Source organism: Leuresthes tenuis, unplaced genomic scaffold, assembly GCF_036924035.1.
Source record: "Leuresthes tenuis unplaced genomic scaffold, fLeuTen1.0.hap1 SCAF_9, whole genome shotgun sequence".
NCBI classification, from domain to species: Eukaryota; Metazoa; Chordata; class Actinopteri; order Atheriniformes; family Atherinopsidae; genus Leuresthes; species Leuresthes tenuis.
The window spans coordinates 14,445,658-14,464,431 of record NW_027325363.1 but is presented as its reverse complement, the minus strand read 5'-3'; the positions used below and the strand labels follow the sequence as shown (position 1 = coordinate 14,464,431).

At 36.7% G+C, this 18,774-nt stretch overlaps 1 protein-coding gene across 1 annotated transcript in view; it reads left to right on the top strand.

The window, feature by feature from the left end:
* drd2a (dopamine receptor D2a) overlaps positions 1-3,543 on the top strand; it is a 45,582-nt gene extending 42,039 nt beyond the window's left edge. The window contains exons 5-8 of the mRNA XM_072392472.1: positions 301-509; positions 1,405-1,491; positions 1,649-2,033; positions 2,605-3,543. Coding sequence (XP_072248573.1) covers positions 301-509; positions 1,405-1,491; positions 1,649-2,033; positions 2,605-2,801 — 878 coding nt within the window. The 3' untranslated portion in view covers positions 2,802-3,543. The remainder of the gene's footprint in view (positions 1-300; positions 510-1,404; positions 1,492-1,648; positions 2,034-2,604) is intronic.
* Positions 3,544-18,774: the final 15,231 nt, after the last annotated feature.

Here is an 18,774-nt window from a genome sequence, read left to right as displayed (position 1 = left end):
GATTTAAGTTGATATCATCACCACATTTGGCACCAGATAGAAACCATATTGCAGCATTCTGAGTAAGCGATAAGGCAGTCCTAAGACAGCTTCAATGTGGGATCTAAACAGAAGGGTGAAGGTGTGAAAAACCTGTGTGAATGAGTGTAGAGGGGGGTGCAAAAAGTAATTACATTTGTGGATGCATTTCAGGTGATCAAAATCAGATACCCCTGATTCAAGCCAAACAAAGGCTCCTCTTTAGGTTATGACAGAGCGTGCTGTCAGAAGTTTTCATTGACCCGGTGCTTATCTCCACAGCTACTCGTGATGAGTCTCTCTGTGTGATCGCCAATCCGGCCTTTGTGGTATACTCCTCCATCGTGTCCTTCTATGTCCCCTTCATCATTACTCTGCTGGTTTATGTGCAAATTTATGTGGTTCTGAGGAAGCGCAGAAAACGTGTCAACACCAAACCAAAGCAGCGTGTCTGTCAGTCCGCTGACCCTGACGCAGCCACTTCACTGAAGGTGAGCAGCCGTAACAATGTGGCTCCTGTTTGCAGCTGGCGATTTTATGGCTTCATTCTGAGCCTGGAATTGAATAATCCCTTTGTTGTACAGGAGCTCTTTATTATTCTGGCTTTTTTTTTGTCTGTTAATATTTCGTCAGGTTATTTGTAAAAGTAAACATCCAAACATAGAAATTCCTTGCCCTCCGAATTGAGTCGCTCCTGCAATCAATAATTTGTTCAACCCGGTTTCACTAAATAGTTTTACAGCAGGAAATGTATTTTCATCACAACACATGAAACAAGACAGACAACAAGAGGATTGATTTTCGTTTAAAACACAGTGAATACGATACAATTGGTTGAAGGGGCAATTTGTCTCACCGAAAGTTATTTTGACAGTTTTTCACACATATGTTCATGAAACATTCTGTAATCTAACTTTACTATAACTGCAATATTTCAGTGCAAGGGGTCATCATGCAAAATCTATTATGATGGCCCTCAAATTACGTCTGAATGGAAGTCTAAGTAAAACCCTCGATCAAATTCGATACATAGATCATGCACATCACTTTACACTTTGGTACAGCTCTGTCAAATGCTTCCATTTAGTGACTGAAAACAAACTTCTTTATGGACAGAACCTAACTGAAGTTTAACTTCAATTTCACATAATTTCACTCTTATCTGTCAGATGAGCTTGTTTCACATGGGTGAAATAATCTTGGTTTACATTGTCAGCTAAACAGAACTGGTCTGAACTGTTGCTAAATTACTTCTCTGTTCCTGAGCTCTGAGTCATCTCATCTGACCCTTTGGGCAGTGGGACCTGTGCTGCTGTGCTTAGACAGAACCTCAGTTGATTTGACATTGTACCCTCTTCTTGCCTGACACAGCTGTTTCCATTTCAGGATAAGTGCACTCATCCAGAGGATGTGAGGTTGTGCACCATGATTGTTAAATCTAATGGGAGTTTTCCTGTCAACAAGAAGAAAGTGGTGTGTGTTCTTATTTTGGTCTTTTGTTTTAACATTTTTTTCCCGTCTCTTAAAGATTATAAGATGTTTATTACATCTTTGTTTTTTAGAGTGATCTTTCCAGATGAGAAATAACCATCCGTGTCCCTGTTTTGCTCCTTATCTTGACCTTGTTCAGATTTTCATCAAAGATGCAACCAATTTGGGGGACGATCTGGAGCTGGATGAGCTGAACAACAGTGGCAGCAGCCACAAGCAGAAGCAGCAGACGCAGAGTGTTCTCGGAGACACTCCGGCCACCAGCCATCAGCAACTGATGCCTAACAAGGCCAATGCTAGCCCGACCTCCACACCTCCCACACCACCTGAGGATGGTCAGAAAGCAGAAAAAAATGGGGATCCCAAGGAAGTCCTGGCTGACCGAGCACCCATTGTAGCCAAAGCTTTCCAGACACAGGCCTTACCTAATGGCAAGACTCAGACTTCACTAAAAACAATGAGCAAGAGGAAGATCTCCCAACAGAAGGAGAAGAAAGCTACTCAGATGTTGGCAATTGTCCTTGGTATGCTGGATATTATTAATACATTTTTTCTTTTTTTCATTCCCAATTTTTGTAAATGATGAATAGTTCATTAAGTTTAGTTAAACCAAAGCTGTTTTATTTGAATATGCACATTGAAGTAGAAGTGACTGGAGTCTCTGGAGCCAAATTACTACAGTATGTTCTTTTATGGCCTTTGAGCATAAACAACATCATGTAGTGATCACAGCATTAAACCAGGAGGGAACCCTGCTCAAACTCATGAAGAGGAAATATTTATTTCTCTTCCAAGTAACCACATGGCATGTGTTCTTTTCTTTCCCTTTTGCTATTTAGAAAAGCTCTTATAAGGTAAATGGATGTCTTTGAATATTTTTTTTTTTTTTTCTAAATCTCTGTCTTAAATATTTTTTTGGAGGTCCTAAAATCAAACGCCAGACAGTGATGCCAGGAACAGAAATTATTCTTAGACTTAGAGGCCATTTGACACCCACACTGGGGACTAACACACAGCAAGTTCTTTCTTTCCCTCTACTTTTCTCAGTATTTCTTTCCCTAATATACGTTTTTTTCTCCTTTTTTGTCTCCTCAGGTGTATTCATCATATGTTGGCTGCCATTTTTCATCACACATATTTTGAACACCCACTGCACCAAATGCAAGGTACCTGCCGAGATGTATAATGCTTTTACATGGCTGGGCTACGTGAATAGTGCTGTAAATCCCATCATATACACCACCTTCAATGTGGAGTTCAGGAAGGCATTCATTAAGATCTTGCACTGCTAAGATCCAACAACCCTTACTGATCGGACTAAAGGAGAAGTGATGAAAAGGGTTAGGCCACATGTTCTGGTAAATACCTCATCCTGTTAAGGAAAATGCATCACATGGGGAAACTGCAATCTTCTTTTCGAAGTTATGGAAAAATGACTGAAAAACTGGCAATGTCTTCTTGAAAGGCATGTTGGCTCTGTATGTGACTTGTTAGTGGAAACTCATTCTCCAAATCACTGAATGTAAAACAAGAAAAGTCTGTAACAATGCCCTTTTCGAGGAGAGAGAAGAAAAAAACAACAACATTGTTCTCTGAAATCATTGTGCTCGTTATGTAAGAAGCCATCTGTGTATATCACACACATGCAAGTTACAAACTGCTATTTATTGTGTGTGTGCTTTACGTTTTAATGATGAATCTTAAAGATATCACATCAGTGTTTATTGCAGTGTTAAAACTGATGAGTCAGCTCTTAGTCTTATAATCTATCACTGATTGGAATGTTTGTCAAAGAGAAGATTTACTTGCTGTATAAAGTGGCAATGCCAATATCTGCATTTTTGCAATTTTTATAAATTACTCAATCTATCATGAATATTATCATTATTTGCTGTATTGTACATAGTTTTTCTGAATACATACATAACTGTGATTATATGCCTGCAATGGAAATGTGATGCATGCTACACTGCTCCTCGACTTGACTTTTCATGAAATGTATGTCAATAAAAAATAGCAAAAGATCTCCAATAAATGAAGTTACGATACATTAAGTGCCACACGAGTATCATTTATATACTTTGTAAATATAATCACACATATACACTCTTAACTTACGTGTCATTAATTCATAGTCTGCAGTTTGGGTAGTGTTGTTGAGTGAAAATAATATATTCTTGCAGTGGAGCTGTGGCATGGTAAACTAATGACATGTATGTGGAATTTGCAATTTCTAAGTGTAGTCATTCAAATGTGTGCAAGCCCTCAGACTGTTCTCTTGTGAATTCACTGGGTAGACTGAGGTAAACTTGTCTGAACTAAAACAGCAGTGGCAGTAAAACAGAATTTTATGTTGTCCAGTGCAATAGAGTTTGTTATAGGTTAATTCAACATTAAAGATTCAAAATTAATATTTTTATTGTGCAACCAGAGGTTATATAACAAAATTTTGCATGTGTTTCTTTTCACAAAAGCAATTTTTTTTTAGGATGAATTACTTGTCATGTCACATATCACTTATAAATTATGAACATCCATTTTCTATACCCACATAATCCAATTCAAGGTTGTGACGGGGCTGGAGCATATCCCAGCGTTCATCAGGAGAGAGGCAGCGTTACACCCTGGGGAAGTGTAAGTCAGACGATACAAACAACCATGCACACTCCCATTCACTCCTACGGTCAATTTAGAATGACTAATCAACCTCACATGCATGTTTTTGGATGGTGATAAGAAGCCAGAGAACCTCCACTTGTATACAAACTCCACACAGAATTCAACCCAGGAACTTACTGTGAGATATGGCAGTGCTAATCACCACACCACCACGCAGCCCAAATCATATATTAGTGTAGTCAATTTAGTAGTTTCACAGCCTAATGAAAGAAGCTGCTTCTAAGTCTAGAGACATATCACCTCCCAGAACAGAGCAGTGTGAATGGGCTGCTGCTGTTGTGGATTTTGTCGTTTTGTATCCTGTGGAATCAATGCAGACACCTGACCTTTCCAGTCAGGACAGGTGGCCCAGTTCAATTTTCTTAGAAAATACTAAAGTTGTTTCTGAGCTATTAAACCGGATTGGAGATGGGTGAATGATATGAAAGGTTATTTTGATACTAATTCCCACAAGCATAAAGAGATATTCACTGGCTTCCTTTCAACTCCACTGATGGAAAGAGAGTGTCTTATCTTTGTTTTTTTTTCTCAAAAAGAAGTTATTTAATTTTGAACATTTGGTGTATGACTGCAAAATAATAGATTTACTCTTAATATGAAGTCTTGTCTTTGTGCTGATGAAGGTGGTGTAGTCAAGATAATTGATAACCACCAGAATTTCCTAAAAGCAGCACCAGCAGCTCTGGCTATTCTTTTCTTATGGGCTCCTATTTGCAGATGTAACACCACTGTTGTCAATACAAATCCTGCACATGTACAGTCAATCATATGAATTTGTTTTCATACTGAAGAGGTCACCAGAAATCATGGAAATGTCAAGAAAGAAGATAATGTAATGTAATTTGAACTGTACATTTATTGCAAATTAGCAGAGAACCTTTTTAAAGGCTGAATATTCCATGGCTTTGCTGTGAAATTTGAAAAAAAAAATAATGGTGAGAAGACTGGAAGTCAGAAACAGGTAGCAATCTAAAGCTTTGTATCTGCGGGGGTGATAACAAAAGGGTTAAAGAGCACGTTTCAACCTCTGCTAAAAGCAACAGGGATGAACTTGTTACCGATGTAATGTCGTGAGCACTAAAGTATATGTGAGGAGTACATAAATGTGTTGCAATGCTGCATTTAAGTGAATAGAATGTTTTGCATGAACAATGTTTGACTTTTACTATGTTTCTTTGAATTGTTTTGTTATTGGAACTACGATAGCTTTGACTCCCCTCTGATTCACAACCTCCACAGAATAACAACGTGCCAATCTAACAATAACTATAGCAGACAGAATATGCCGCTAATATTGTACATGTGAAGGTGGGAGGGTGTAAAAATAACAAAACTGAAGTCCATTTCTGGAGTCTACAACTCAGGTGTCAAGTTTACCAACACAATCGCTAGATATTTAAAGCACTCCGGAAAACGCTGTCCAAATTCTCATAGTATCTTAATAAACCCACACATGGACATCTTTACTGACAGGGTCAAGCAAAACAAGCACGACACAACACAGAACAATCAAGCTACTGGGTAACTGCTCACCAATGGCAACAAGTGACATTGTGAGTTGTTACCTGTCTTGGATATTGTTTTCAATCTTAGCACTATAGTGACAAACTGAAACTGGACATTAAAAACAAAACTTTTCTTGCTCTATACACATGCAAGTATACTTAAGGAGTAAGAATAATTCACTGGACGGACATAACTATAACTTGGACCAGAGTGAGATGGTGAAATCGCTTTTGTTGCAGTGGTGAAATAAGGTCTTTACTCTCAATGAATGACACCACTGATAGTTTCCTTCAAGCTGAATGTCTTTTGTGATGACCACTGTGATCAAAGTTGATCTGGAATTGCATCACTTTCGGGGGGAAAAAGTCATCACAGGGAACTAACATAAAAGGCAACAGCCAAAGACAAAAACATGATACTGAGAATATTTTATTGCTGTAAGAAATCCTCAGCTTGTAAAAAAACAAAAAAAACAAACAAAAACTGAAATGAAAATCTCCCCTTTTTCAAGGTAGTTTATCACTTGTGAGTGCTGCAGATGTATACTGGACTTGGCATGTAGACAAAAAGCAATATAGAGGCCACAATTTACAGCCTTACGTACAAAATATTATTGCATGTTCTTGAGATACATTTTCTTTCCCATAATTTAACTATCTGCAGCCAGAAGATATTAAAATATTGAAATCACCCCTGTTATCTACAAGGAAATCCAACTTTATTGAGCACTTTTACCTCCAGCAATGTTACATTATTGGTTGCCATTTGCTCATTTGTGGCAGGAATACACAAAAAGGGGTGGTTGGATTTCCATAAAGTCATTCATTTGCAAGTTAATCAGAAGAGGCAACAAATCACATCTCATCCAGATATAATTGTATTGCTTGCCCTTTCTAAAGCAATTCCCAGTTTCCTCACATTTTTTTTTACAAATTATAAATGAGTAACTGCAAAGTGAATATTAATTGTAAAAACTTTGAATGCATTCTATCTAGTTTAATCTGTAAAGGTTTTAAATAGGTTTACAATCCTCACTACTTCTTGGATGAGAAACTGTTGCTTGTTATTCAAAAAGCTTGAGAGGTGCTGGTAAATAATGAATTAGATTGTTGTTCTCTTGGCATGAGAATTATCAAACCAATAAAATCATGTGGCAGAAGAGAATAGCTGTAATGAAGACTCTGTTTGCAACCTCTCCCAGCCAAACTTGTATTTTAATCACGTACGCCACACAAGCCAGTGACAGCATGCAGAAAATACAAAATTTTCCAAGTTCCTGATTGCATCTCCAAAGTTTCGTATCTCTTTTGATTTCCTTGCGTCGTCATTGTTCAATAACATAACCAGCAAAAAGAGTGTTTTGTCAGTTTTACTGAAATCCTTCAGGCAGTGGCTGACTGATGCGATGTTTTTAGTGACACAAACTTTCAATGGACTTTTACCATCTCAAAGGATTTTACCTGCTCCTTGGAAAACCCTTTAAGGGACAAGCTTTTATGGGGGAGCCACAATTGTTGCTATTTTTAACCCAAAGGAAAAAGCAGTTTCTTGGATTGAAATAGCCAGTAAAATGTGATTTTGTGGTTTATATTCACTATAGGATCTCTTGTGACTCCTAGAGACAACACTTATACAGTGTTTATGTGTATCTTATGTGTAAAAAAATGATATTTTCATTAAATTTAAGCTTCTTATACAATCTTCTTATGTTTATGTGTCTGTTTGACAAGCACATATCTCTATCTGTTTTATTATTATCAATTTGGATCTCCTATATCTCATTTACACACTGTACATAGTTTTACCATAGTTGAATGTACTGAAATATGCTTTAGACATACTACATACTGACTGTTTCTGTCTTTATTATAGCTGCTGAAGCATTTTAATAAGAAAAATGCACTGATTATTTATTTTTAGGTACTATCATTTAAAGTGGGTATTCTGTTAACACCAAAGCTTGTTTACTCGATACATATCCCACGCATAAAGCTTTGATATAGCCTTCAGGCATTCAATTTTCCCTTTGTGATGCTTTTGGAGATTCAATCTGGATACTTATATTTTACATACATTTTTAGCGGTAAACATAGTGCCTTCAAGGCTTGCGTCCAGTAACACACATACGACTGGCAAGGTCACAATTCCAGAACAATTTATGTGATTATTCCTCACAACACAAAAGAGGTGAAATTGTAATAGAGTCTTTTCTCGTTCTTTCTCTTTGTCAATCTATAAACAACTCTGGTTTTGATCCCTCTGTTTTCACTGTATCTGCAGGGCAGCTCCATGTTTCTGATTAAATTTCTGATTATACCAGTGAAATGTCTGATTGGTGGCTTGCTTGTTCCCAGTGTCAATCCCTCCGCATCTCCCAAGGTTCCAATTCAAGTATTAGTGACATACTGAAGCTATCTGCGACTTGGTGTTACCCACAACATATATCAGAGGACATCAGAACACCCTGTCTAGGCGTGTCTATCTTGTATATATCATTATATTGCCTCCGAAATGACACATGGCCAAGCAGTGGCTATCTCCTGTGAGTTATGATGTTGCACACCATATAACTGGTTCTGCTGTAAGGAATATCAAAGTCAGTGTCCAGAAAACCTTGACAGTCAGCTGTGCTTAAAGTAAAAGGCTACAGCATGAAACCCGGGGTCTCTGTGGAAAGCCTTTGTAATGTCTGTCTTCCTCCCTCTTCAGTCTCCCGTCTGTAATTTCCCTCATATCCACCATACAGTATAGCTTTGCAGTGAGTGGTGACTGACATTGTTGAGGGAGAATTCAGAAATAGGTTTTTTGAAGACTGCATGTTCAAACAATATGAACTTAATCATAATGGTGTTAAATACTGTGGGGACAACTTTGGGTCTTCTGGGACAAGTACACAGTTTTTTTTTCCGTTTACAAGCGCAATTATAACACTGAATAAGGGAGCTTAATTCCAAATCAGATGCCTGTTAAAGGAGTTGAATGTTGTCTTAGTGGGTGTGATGCTGTATTAATGTATTCTTTCAATTTATTTATTTTTTTTTTGCTACTACAGCTGCTAATTCATCCGATTATCAAGTATTATAACCATAATTCTCGTCATCATCACATTTTTTTTCGGATAACAATCAAATGAGTCTATGACAATGATGGCTGTTGGACCACTCGCATCATTTCCTGCCCAGACCCCAAAGGTCATGTGCTTAGTGAGACAAAGGGGCACAGTAATGACTTCTGGGCTGCAATCCTCAAAAGTTCCTCAAAAATCCTCAACTGCTGCACAAGAAGAAATGTAAACACACGACTGAACTGTTAGCTTCTCATCTGGACCTAGTGACATCTAGAAATCCGTTTATCTACATGATTGCTTAGATTGTAACTGTGTTTATGATGAAAACAGAATAATTTTGTTTATTCATACACTGAATCTAAAATGATAACTGTATTCCAAGGTATTTGTAAGTAGGTTTGCTTTATGGTTGAGCTTCAGCAGGACATTTATAAGTTGGCTTTTGTGAATTGACGGGGATATTTTCTTGAATGCTGCATACAGCAGTGATATGGAGCTACTATAGTATATATATATATTATAATATTAGCATATTAAAAAGTGTGAAGTCAAATAAAGTGATATATTCAAATGTTTAGAAAATATCTCCATAAAAAGATTTTATCTTTTTATCTCTATAGAATTGTGTCACTGTGTACAATTTTTTGTGGTAAAAATAAAAACTTTATTTATACAGATATATACAGATTTGTGATCATTTTTAAGTATGTGGTTGTGATGGAAATACTGTACAATATCGTAAGCCCACACTCAAGAATATGATTAATTGTCAGATATTTTTTTAACTTTATTAACTTTATTAACTTTATTAACTTTTAACTTTTTTTAAATCTTGAATTACACCCTGTAAAAGTACTCTTCCCTTTCTCACAGTGACTAACTGTAATACTTTGTATTTAATGCCAGCCTTGATCTCTGGAGTCTTACACATCCATGACTGATATAAAATAATAAACAGTATTAAACATTTGGTAAAGTATATATAACTATCAGGGTGCATATATCTGAGACACCTTTATTTGAACAATGAAAGGTCAGTGATTATGAGGATTAAATGGTGGAACACGAGGTAACCAGGTAAAGAACACTTTAAATGTGACACTTTAATGGTTTTAATGCTACTTTCAAAAGGTCAAACTCTGACAGTGTAGAGCGTCAGATTGTGAATACTGCTGCTCAATAGGTGATAGGTGATGTGGTGTGGGTATGGTTATTGCTTGGTCTATGGCTGAATTTGTCCATCCTTTTGCCTACAGCAGGTGTGCTGTGACGGCTTACTGCTCCTATTAACACCAACCAATAAAGCTATTAAAATCCCACACAAACTTCAACCCACATGACTGGTGTTCCAGTACATCACAGAAGTTCACGAATACAGTTGCTTCAAGACAACTCGACCGTTTCAGTTCACTGTAACAACACTAATCAGAAGAACCTTAGCATACCATCTAAAATCAAAGCAAGAGTCTGACTTAATCTGCTTTGGCAGAATTTAGATAGAGAAAGCCAGCTCCCCTTGTAATCCAATGCCAACAATGCAGACTTGTGCCTGAGCCAGCTGCAGCTGAGGGGATGCCCTCTCCTCCTGTGACCACAACCAACCAGTCGACCACAAATACACTATGCTTCTTCAAAGGTTGCAAAAATACTGCAAGTTACTGCAAATCTTTTCCAAGTGAACGCAACTACTTGCCAGAGATGACACACAACTAAGTACGAGAAATACAAACAATAGAGAAAATTACATATTTGGTTCTAAATGATCAGCTGGGACCTTGCTATGGGGAGTTTATACGCTCTCCTGAGACCTGTGTGGGTTTTCTCAGAGCACTTTGACTTCTTTCCAACATCCAGAGATGCACATTTTAGGTTGGCTCTAAACTGGGCAAAGATGTGAGAGCACATGGTTATTTATCTCTTCTGGATGAGCCCTGTATGGGGCTTTCCACCTGTCCAGGATGTGCTCCGCCATGCAGAGAGTGTTGTGTTGGACAAATTAAAACCTCTGTGACTCTAAACAGGATTAAGCAGATTTAGAAAATATATAGGTGGAAATACCTGCCATAAAGGGTTTCACTGTACATTCCCTGCTTAGTAAGAGACATTTGAAATGCTGAAAGCTGGGAATCACAATGAATGATACTACTACTACTACTACTACTACTACTACTACTACTACTACTACTACTATACTACTACTACTACTACTACTACTACTACTACTACTACTATTACTACTACTACTACTATACTACTACTACTACTACTACTACTACTACTACTAATAATAATAATAATAATAATAATAATAATGATAATAATAAAAATAATAAAAATATCAATAATATAGCTCACCTGGTCATCTGCATTCACACCACATTTCCAAGAGGAGTAACAAGAGTAATAATGCAATTAGGGAGAAGACAGTGGCATCAGGAGATCCATAATCGTGGCCATAAGTCAGCTGCATGCTGTGGGAAAATTAAAAGTGTCAAATACATTCACAGTAAGACTTAAAACTCTGATGCTATAACATTTTAAGGTGCCCCTAAAGAAATAAAATTATAAGACAAGAAAGATATAAGATTGAATAAGACTGATTAAATGCATTTTATGTCTTGTCTCTTCTCTGATACTGCAAGTTGGCTTGATATGCATAACGGCTTGATGTTAAAGGTAAACCACTTAGAGAGGTTCAACTTGAACCCCTCACTTCCCCTCTTCTTTTTAGCCATCTGACATCACCAGGCTCTTCTCTGCTTTGGTGAAGATCTGTGAAGAGGGGCCCCTGACATTTGTAATCATTTATCCGCCTTGGCAGAGTATCAATCTAAATCTTAACACAATCCTTCAAGTAAGATGCTCGAGGTCACTATATGAGGTAGGCTGTGTTCCTAATTGTGCCAGGAGTGAAAACGTGAGATTGAAGAGTCCTCTTGGTACAGAGCAGTCATAATCACATTCTTGGTTGGATGAGCCCTCTTGCTTTCTTGCTGTATTCATTTTAGATGTGTTTAATGTGCTCCACTTTCTCCTTTTACACTCGGCTCTCTCCAGTTCCCCGGAGTAGCGTTAGAGTGCTGCACCTGACCAACAGAAATAAAAAGCTGTTTTTAGTTAGTTATGCATTAAATTTGAGCAAATGTTCTCAGCAAGGTTGTTGCTATTACTCAGAATGGAGTAAGATATTATCTCTACAAACTAAAGTCTGATGTATCCCGATTTTCTGCTATCGCAAAGGAAAAATAATGGTGATAGCTTTGATTATCGCTGGAAATGCTAGGCCTGGATCTGACAGTGAGAGAAGTTTAAAGGCTGCTGCCTTAATAGTAATTTCTGACAGTGATGATTATTCTGTGGTGTGACGGCTGCTACGGGTAGAGCAATGTGACGTTTGAATCTGTTGTGTTAAAATGCTAAAATCCAAAACACTTTAGATGCAAGTAAATCGAGTTACGCACAATTTAGGAGATTGAGACAAAGGAGCACATCTGGGAGAGTTGCGAAGTAGTGTTGGAATGCTGCCTGGAAACAAATAGTGACAGAACTTGCTCAGCAAGTAGCAAAGCAGTGAACATATTAATAGACACTGTAGTAAACAGTGGAGTCATCTTTCAGTCTGTCAGTTTATAAGACCTACTTTACATGAATGTGATGCTTGAATCGGCGTTGCTTTTCACAGTTGCAGTTGACTGATAAAGCTGAAAGAAATTAACTCTTTGCCTCAGTACTTGTCTGCAATGGATCAGTTTCTGCTTGTGTAAGACAAGCTGAGCTGGTGAAGGAAAATTACAGAGCATGTTGAAAAAAAATACAATGCAACAAACAATGCAAAAGATTTAGTCTCATTGATCTTTTTGGTGTTGAGCCATTACTTACTGATAGTCACTGGGTGTGGGCTGGTATGGTACTGTTGCTTGAGTACCCAGCATCTTAAGCATACTTCCCTTCTTCAGATTGTGACTGTTGTCAACTATCGACCCAAGAGCCCACATCAGCGTCCTTGCTGCTGAGGCATCACAGATACAGCTTGACAGTTATTAAGGGTGTGTGATTTACCACGGCATAAATGTCACCTATAGCTATGTGCATACGTGACATCCTGATTTAAAAGAAAAGACAAAAGATAAAAATAAGGTTCCAATTATCTGAGGAATTGTGTGCAGGTGTTCTTCAGATTCTTCCCCAACTAAGAAGAGGTGTTGGAGATGTTGAAGAAATTATCAACACTGCTCTATTCTGTCACTGTACATAGCTTGATTTTTGTACATAGTCTATACATAGACTCATCAAAGTCACTTCTCAGTAGTTCAAGACATTATTCTCAAATATTCTTTAACTGAAATTATGAAATATTACATTTCAAATAAAAAAAAAAAAAGAAAAGAAAAAAATGTCCCCTCAGTGATAGCAGTAGCAGCTCTTGGATGTTGATGTTTTTTTGGTGGTCCTTTCCACATGAACCACTCGCTTCCTGTAATAGTAAACCATTCTGATCCAGATGAAGCAAAACAAGCCCAAACCATAGCTTTTATGTTTGAATGATGTGACTTCCTTTCATCTTATCTAACACTCCTATTTCAACATGAAAAAAACCAAACAAATAAACTCTACTTTGGACACAGTAATATTTTCCAACAGCCTTCATGTTCTTCCACATGACGTTTTTACAAACTGTAGAAGGAACCAATGCCCTTGAAAAACTTTGGTTTTACCCTGGATTACATGAAATCCAGTGTTTTTTTGTCATCAAGGATTATCAACTGATTTCACAAAAAGTCAGTTTACTACTAGCAGCAGCTTCATAATGCTTCATATTAGGAAATGTGTGAACAAGCAAGTCTAAATTAATCTTTTTGCATACAACTCCTATCCACTTTAGACTTTTTTTTATTAATGCAAAATATATTCATATCTAAAACCACTCAGCTGTCCACTGTTAAGCATCATGATGTTCCGGAAGTTAGTTCCAAAAACTCTCTTGTAAATGTTAGCAAAGTTTGGTGTCTGGGCACAAATACATTGGTTAAAGTCATACTAGAAAGATTCTCTCATAATTGTATCTCATTAATCTTGTAAGAATCCTACAGACTCAAAAAATGTATCTATTTGCATGCAAAGGGCAAAAATGTCTCTTTAGGATGCATACATGCCGAAATGGTCAGTCAAAAAGGATTTGTTACAGCACAACTCATCCAGATTCAATAATACACATTAACACTGGATGTTTATACATTTGAACATTTTATATATCTTTTATGGAGATGCATAGATTGCAAAATAGTAGGCCGATTCTGATGCTGAAAATAATAATTTGGCCAAAAGCCAATCGGCAATACCAATTGTTTTTGCCTTTTATTTTCTTCCTGTCATATCAGTGAAGAAATAAGTATGCATTAAATAAAAACATACGATACAAATGTATTAACCAACTTTTATTTATTATAATACTTTGCATGATAAAAATTTTTCATGAAAAATAGTTTCAAAAGCCCTTTTAGCCTGTTAAATTATTATCTACTTTCATGTATCTTCTTTCCATATTGCTATTTAAGTGCATGCAACAATAGCCTAACCACTAACCACTATCCATCAGTGCTGCCTTTACTTCAGACAAACAACAAACAGAAGCTTCCTCTGCCAAAAAAAACTTGCTCCTTGCCAAGATATCTGCATATTCATATCCAGATCTGTTCGTGGAGATTAAATGAGCCGTAAGTCTCTCCTGATGAGAGTAATGCTGTTTTCAGCTGCACTGCACAGTTCTTTGTTTTAAAGATGAGCAGTGCACCCTAATATATGCTATATGGAAAGAATGCTATATTTGATAAAACCACAAATTTAATCTGCCGAGCTACCTGCTGCATGCACGGTGTCCCTGCTCGCAAATCTATCATGAAGATAAATAAAACGCAACCAAAGCAACTGCACTGTGCATCATTGGAGAGCACAGAGCAACCTATTGGAGATAGTATCACACATATATGTTTTAGCTAACATCCATAAACCTGTATGGAGATCTCATTTTATTTTCTAAATAAAGATTTGTCTGATGTTCTCCTACAATTATTTATGTGTCAGATTTTACTAAATCCAATTTAACAAGATAAGGTTACTTGAGAGAAGGTGTTGCATTAAGCGAGCAGACAAGCTTGACTTCAGGGTAACCTGTCAAGATATCAAATTAATTTATGACATCAAATTAATCAAGCATATCAAAATAAATATCACTATTAACACAAGGACTTAATGTGACAGAAACAATATTTTAAAAAGTAATGCTTACAGATGGAAACAGTATAATTTTGTGCCTCTCATCTTTCATGTGCCTCTCATCTATTTCAGGTAAGAATAAAGAAAGAAAACACTTTGATGGATGTATATACTTTAAATACTACTATAAAATTTAAATAGTAAGATTGGGTGTTAAATCTTACTGTTAAAACTTGAGTGACAAAATGTACAATTATTGTTTAAGATTACTGAAAAATTAAGATAAATACACCCTGTGTCTGTGAACTGCCACATATTCTAGTATTCTGGACTTTTGTATATCATTATTTTGTCAATTGATTAATGACAGCAACAAAAGTCTATAAATGCGGCAACGATGATAGAAATGATTAGTTATTATTATTACGTCTATCTTGACCATGACTGGAAAGCCACAACGTGACATTACTGAAGAAAGAAGTCATTTCACTTTGTGGGAAGACAGCACTGATTTGTATTAGTTTAGAAAGCTTATGGCACGTTTTTTTTTTTCCACATAAGGAAAAACTGACTGTTCATTTTATATAGATGTTCGAATGTGCTGTTAGAAAGTTAATATTAGAATAAAATCCATCTAACATTGTCCATTTCCAGCTTTCTAGTCCCATAGCTTCTGTTTCTGTTTTACAACAAGAAGTCCTTTAAAACAGTGAAAAATCTGACATTTTATTTTCTTCTTTTAAAGAGATTTCTTTACCTGAAGCTTCAAACATTGGCATAATGAATAAACTATTGCTACCAAATACCATGACTATTCTCTGTCTCCATTTTAAGTACTTTTAGAAACTGAGTTATTTGCTGAAGCCTAATTTGATTACATTTGAATTACCAACATTTCAATATTTTTGTACTATGACAAACTGTTTTTTTCAAACTTTACTCCTTTATTATACATTCATATTATCCTATGTTGGTTTTTGCCATTATTGTTCTCCAAATATAATATATTATGGTTTAATTTCATGTGAAGTGGGATTACGAGGACCCATATATAGGATGTATACACATGAATGGAGAGAAATTGATATTTTGACTGATCCAGCTGAGTGATCAAAATAAAATGTCCAAAAAGAAAGCTATTCTAAAAAAAAACCCAGGAGACCATTTAGAGACAATTTAAAGATAGAAGGTATAGCCCAGGGAAAGATGCTGAATGAACAGATTGGCTAAGCTGTCATGAAAATATGATAGACTCACAAAAGCTACACACTGAGAGCCGACTGGGGTGCAAGACACATGTGGAATAAGTAAATCGAAACTGAACCAAGAAAGGCAGCAATGCAAATTAAAAGACAGGAAATTAAATATAAAAGACACACAGGGACAGTGATTACCCAATTTAGCTACAACAAAAGGTGGAACAAGAGTGGAACACACAAATAAGCAAACAATGGAAGAAACTGAGCACAGGAAAAAGGTAAAAAGATAAAGGGGATATTCTCAAGACTCATACTGTGTTAGAACTCAGTGGGTTACTGGAGGAGGACAATACGGCTTTACGTGGATTGTTTCACTTGGGCACAATGCAACACTGTCTTTTTGCAGCTTGTCAAGGAAATTACAGTCTTTTTACAATCTCAAAAAGAAAAATATTGAGCACCACAGCAGTGAGACACTTCTCTCTGTCTTGGGTGTGATGTGAATTTTGCACACGTTTCTGTAGCCAAACTATATTACCAACAATTTCTGACATCATAAGCACTCAAAAAGCAATACCATCATCCAAACCTCCTGAGTTGTGGATGCATTTACTGAATCTTACATAATTAATAAGCTCCATAATTGCCTGTGCTATGACTCCATTAGGGTCTTGAAAACGACAAACTGCTAATTATTCTCAAATAATAACTAGTACACATGGATTTTAAACATATCGAAATAGGTTAAAAAAAAGTGAGATAAAGAGATTACATAATGTAAACAGTTGCATACATTCTTATTTCTGTGTAACCTTTTTATTTGATCTATCCGTTGAATTTGTGAGTTAAATATAGCCTTTGAGAAAGACTACAAATGACTCAGGCATTGTGAAAATTCAAAGAGGTGGTGCTGCACTAAAAGTATGAATTGAAATTATTCTGCTAATTTGCACAAATGATACTTTTCACCAGCACTCAAACCCTCAAAACGCTGCTGTGCTTTGTGGTTGTTAATTGTATTGTGTGAAGGTTGGTTTTCAGTTTAATTAATTGAGAGAATTAACACTTTGAACCTGAATTTATTTTTAGTGAGGAAGGGAAACCTGAGCCGGAACCATTCCTTCAGAGCAAATGTTAAAGGACTGTGATATCATGTTCTGAGTGAGAGAAATACAGAGGAGACACAAGGGCATGATGGATCAAATATACACATTAGTAAAGATGGAATACACAGACACCCATAGCGCATGGTGCTGCTATAAAATTAACTGTATAGTACAGTTAAACTGTGCAAAGCTAATGAGGGTTGGAGTTTCTATTCTGTCCAGTTAGATGAGTGTTCACCATAAATCATTTCACAGGTACATGACAGCATGAGGGGATAGTAAGAATATGTTTATGCGTTTATGTTCATGCATTTAGCAGACGCTTTTATCCAAAGTAACTTACAAATAAGGATATAACAGTACAGCAAACATCAAAGCTAACAATAAGCTACATAGAAGGAAACCACTAGTCAGATTCTGTCAGAGGTGACAGGAGTATATACTGAATATAATAGAATATACTGGAGCAAACAACGCAATTCAACAGCAACAGTTCAATAGCTAATGTGAGCATTTTCTTACTGAATGTTACTTATTCAAAGTGTTTATGTGACTAGAAAGTAATTACCAAAGCGATTTACAGGGCTTACCAGAACATTTTACTAAGTAACCTGGATGGAGGTTCAGTGGTGTGAAAAATAGCAACTACTTGCACAAAAGCCAACAACAGCCCCAGGGATGTAGAGAGACTGAACCAGAGTGTTTTCCTCCATCATATTGCAGAATGATAGGCCACCAAACTGTTTTCCATATCATCAAATCATCCCACAGGGGACACGGTCAGTCAATTATCGCAGCAACAAGAGATACCTACCTAGATGCCTGCTTGGGCCTGTTGAAGCTAGACACACCTGGGCTAAAAGATGCAGCTGCTTCAGTCATGATTACAGCTGCTTAACACCACAGGGCACAGCTAAATGGTGAGCTTTACCCCGCTAGTTAAGAGGGTCTTTACAGAGCACGTAATGGCTCTTTTCTGAGATGCTAAGTAGCCAGATTACATCCTCAACCATTAAGATGAGAGCTGTGGATGTCAGAGAGACCGTCTGTGCATCATCTGTACCCTCAAACGTGTGACTTTATGAGTTTATGAGTTTATGTTACATAAATAATGCAATCAAACAAACAATAGAAGACCTAAATCTTAAATGCACAATACTGTGCAAAAGTTCTGAGCCACCCCTCATTTCTATACATTATGCTATCAAGGAGCGAGACTTTCTTGTAATCTTATGAGGTGGTTTACAATAAAAATTATCCAGGCTTTCCGAAGGTCTTCAAACTATTTATTTGGACAGTGGCCGCTTGTTCACTCATTCTCAAGTTCCGTTTGTGTATCTAACCATTTTCAGTAGAATTTTTTGGTCTATTTTTTTTCTTTTTGTTTAAGCCACTTAACACTGACTTCCGAATCATTGAAACATAAAAAAGGCACAAAAATCAAGATTTGAGTCACTTTTGTATCAACTTAGCAACAAACTGATTTGAAATAGTA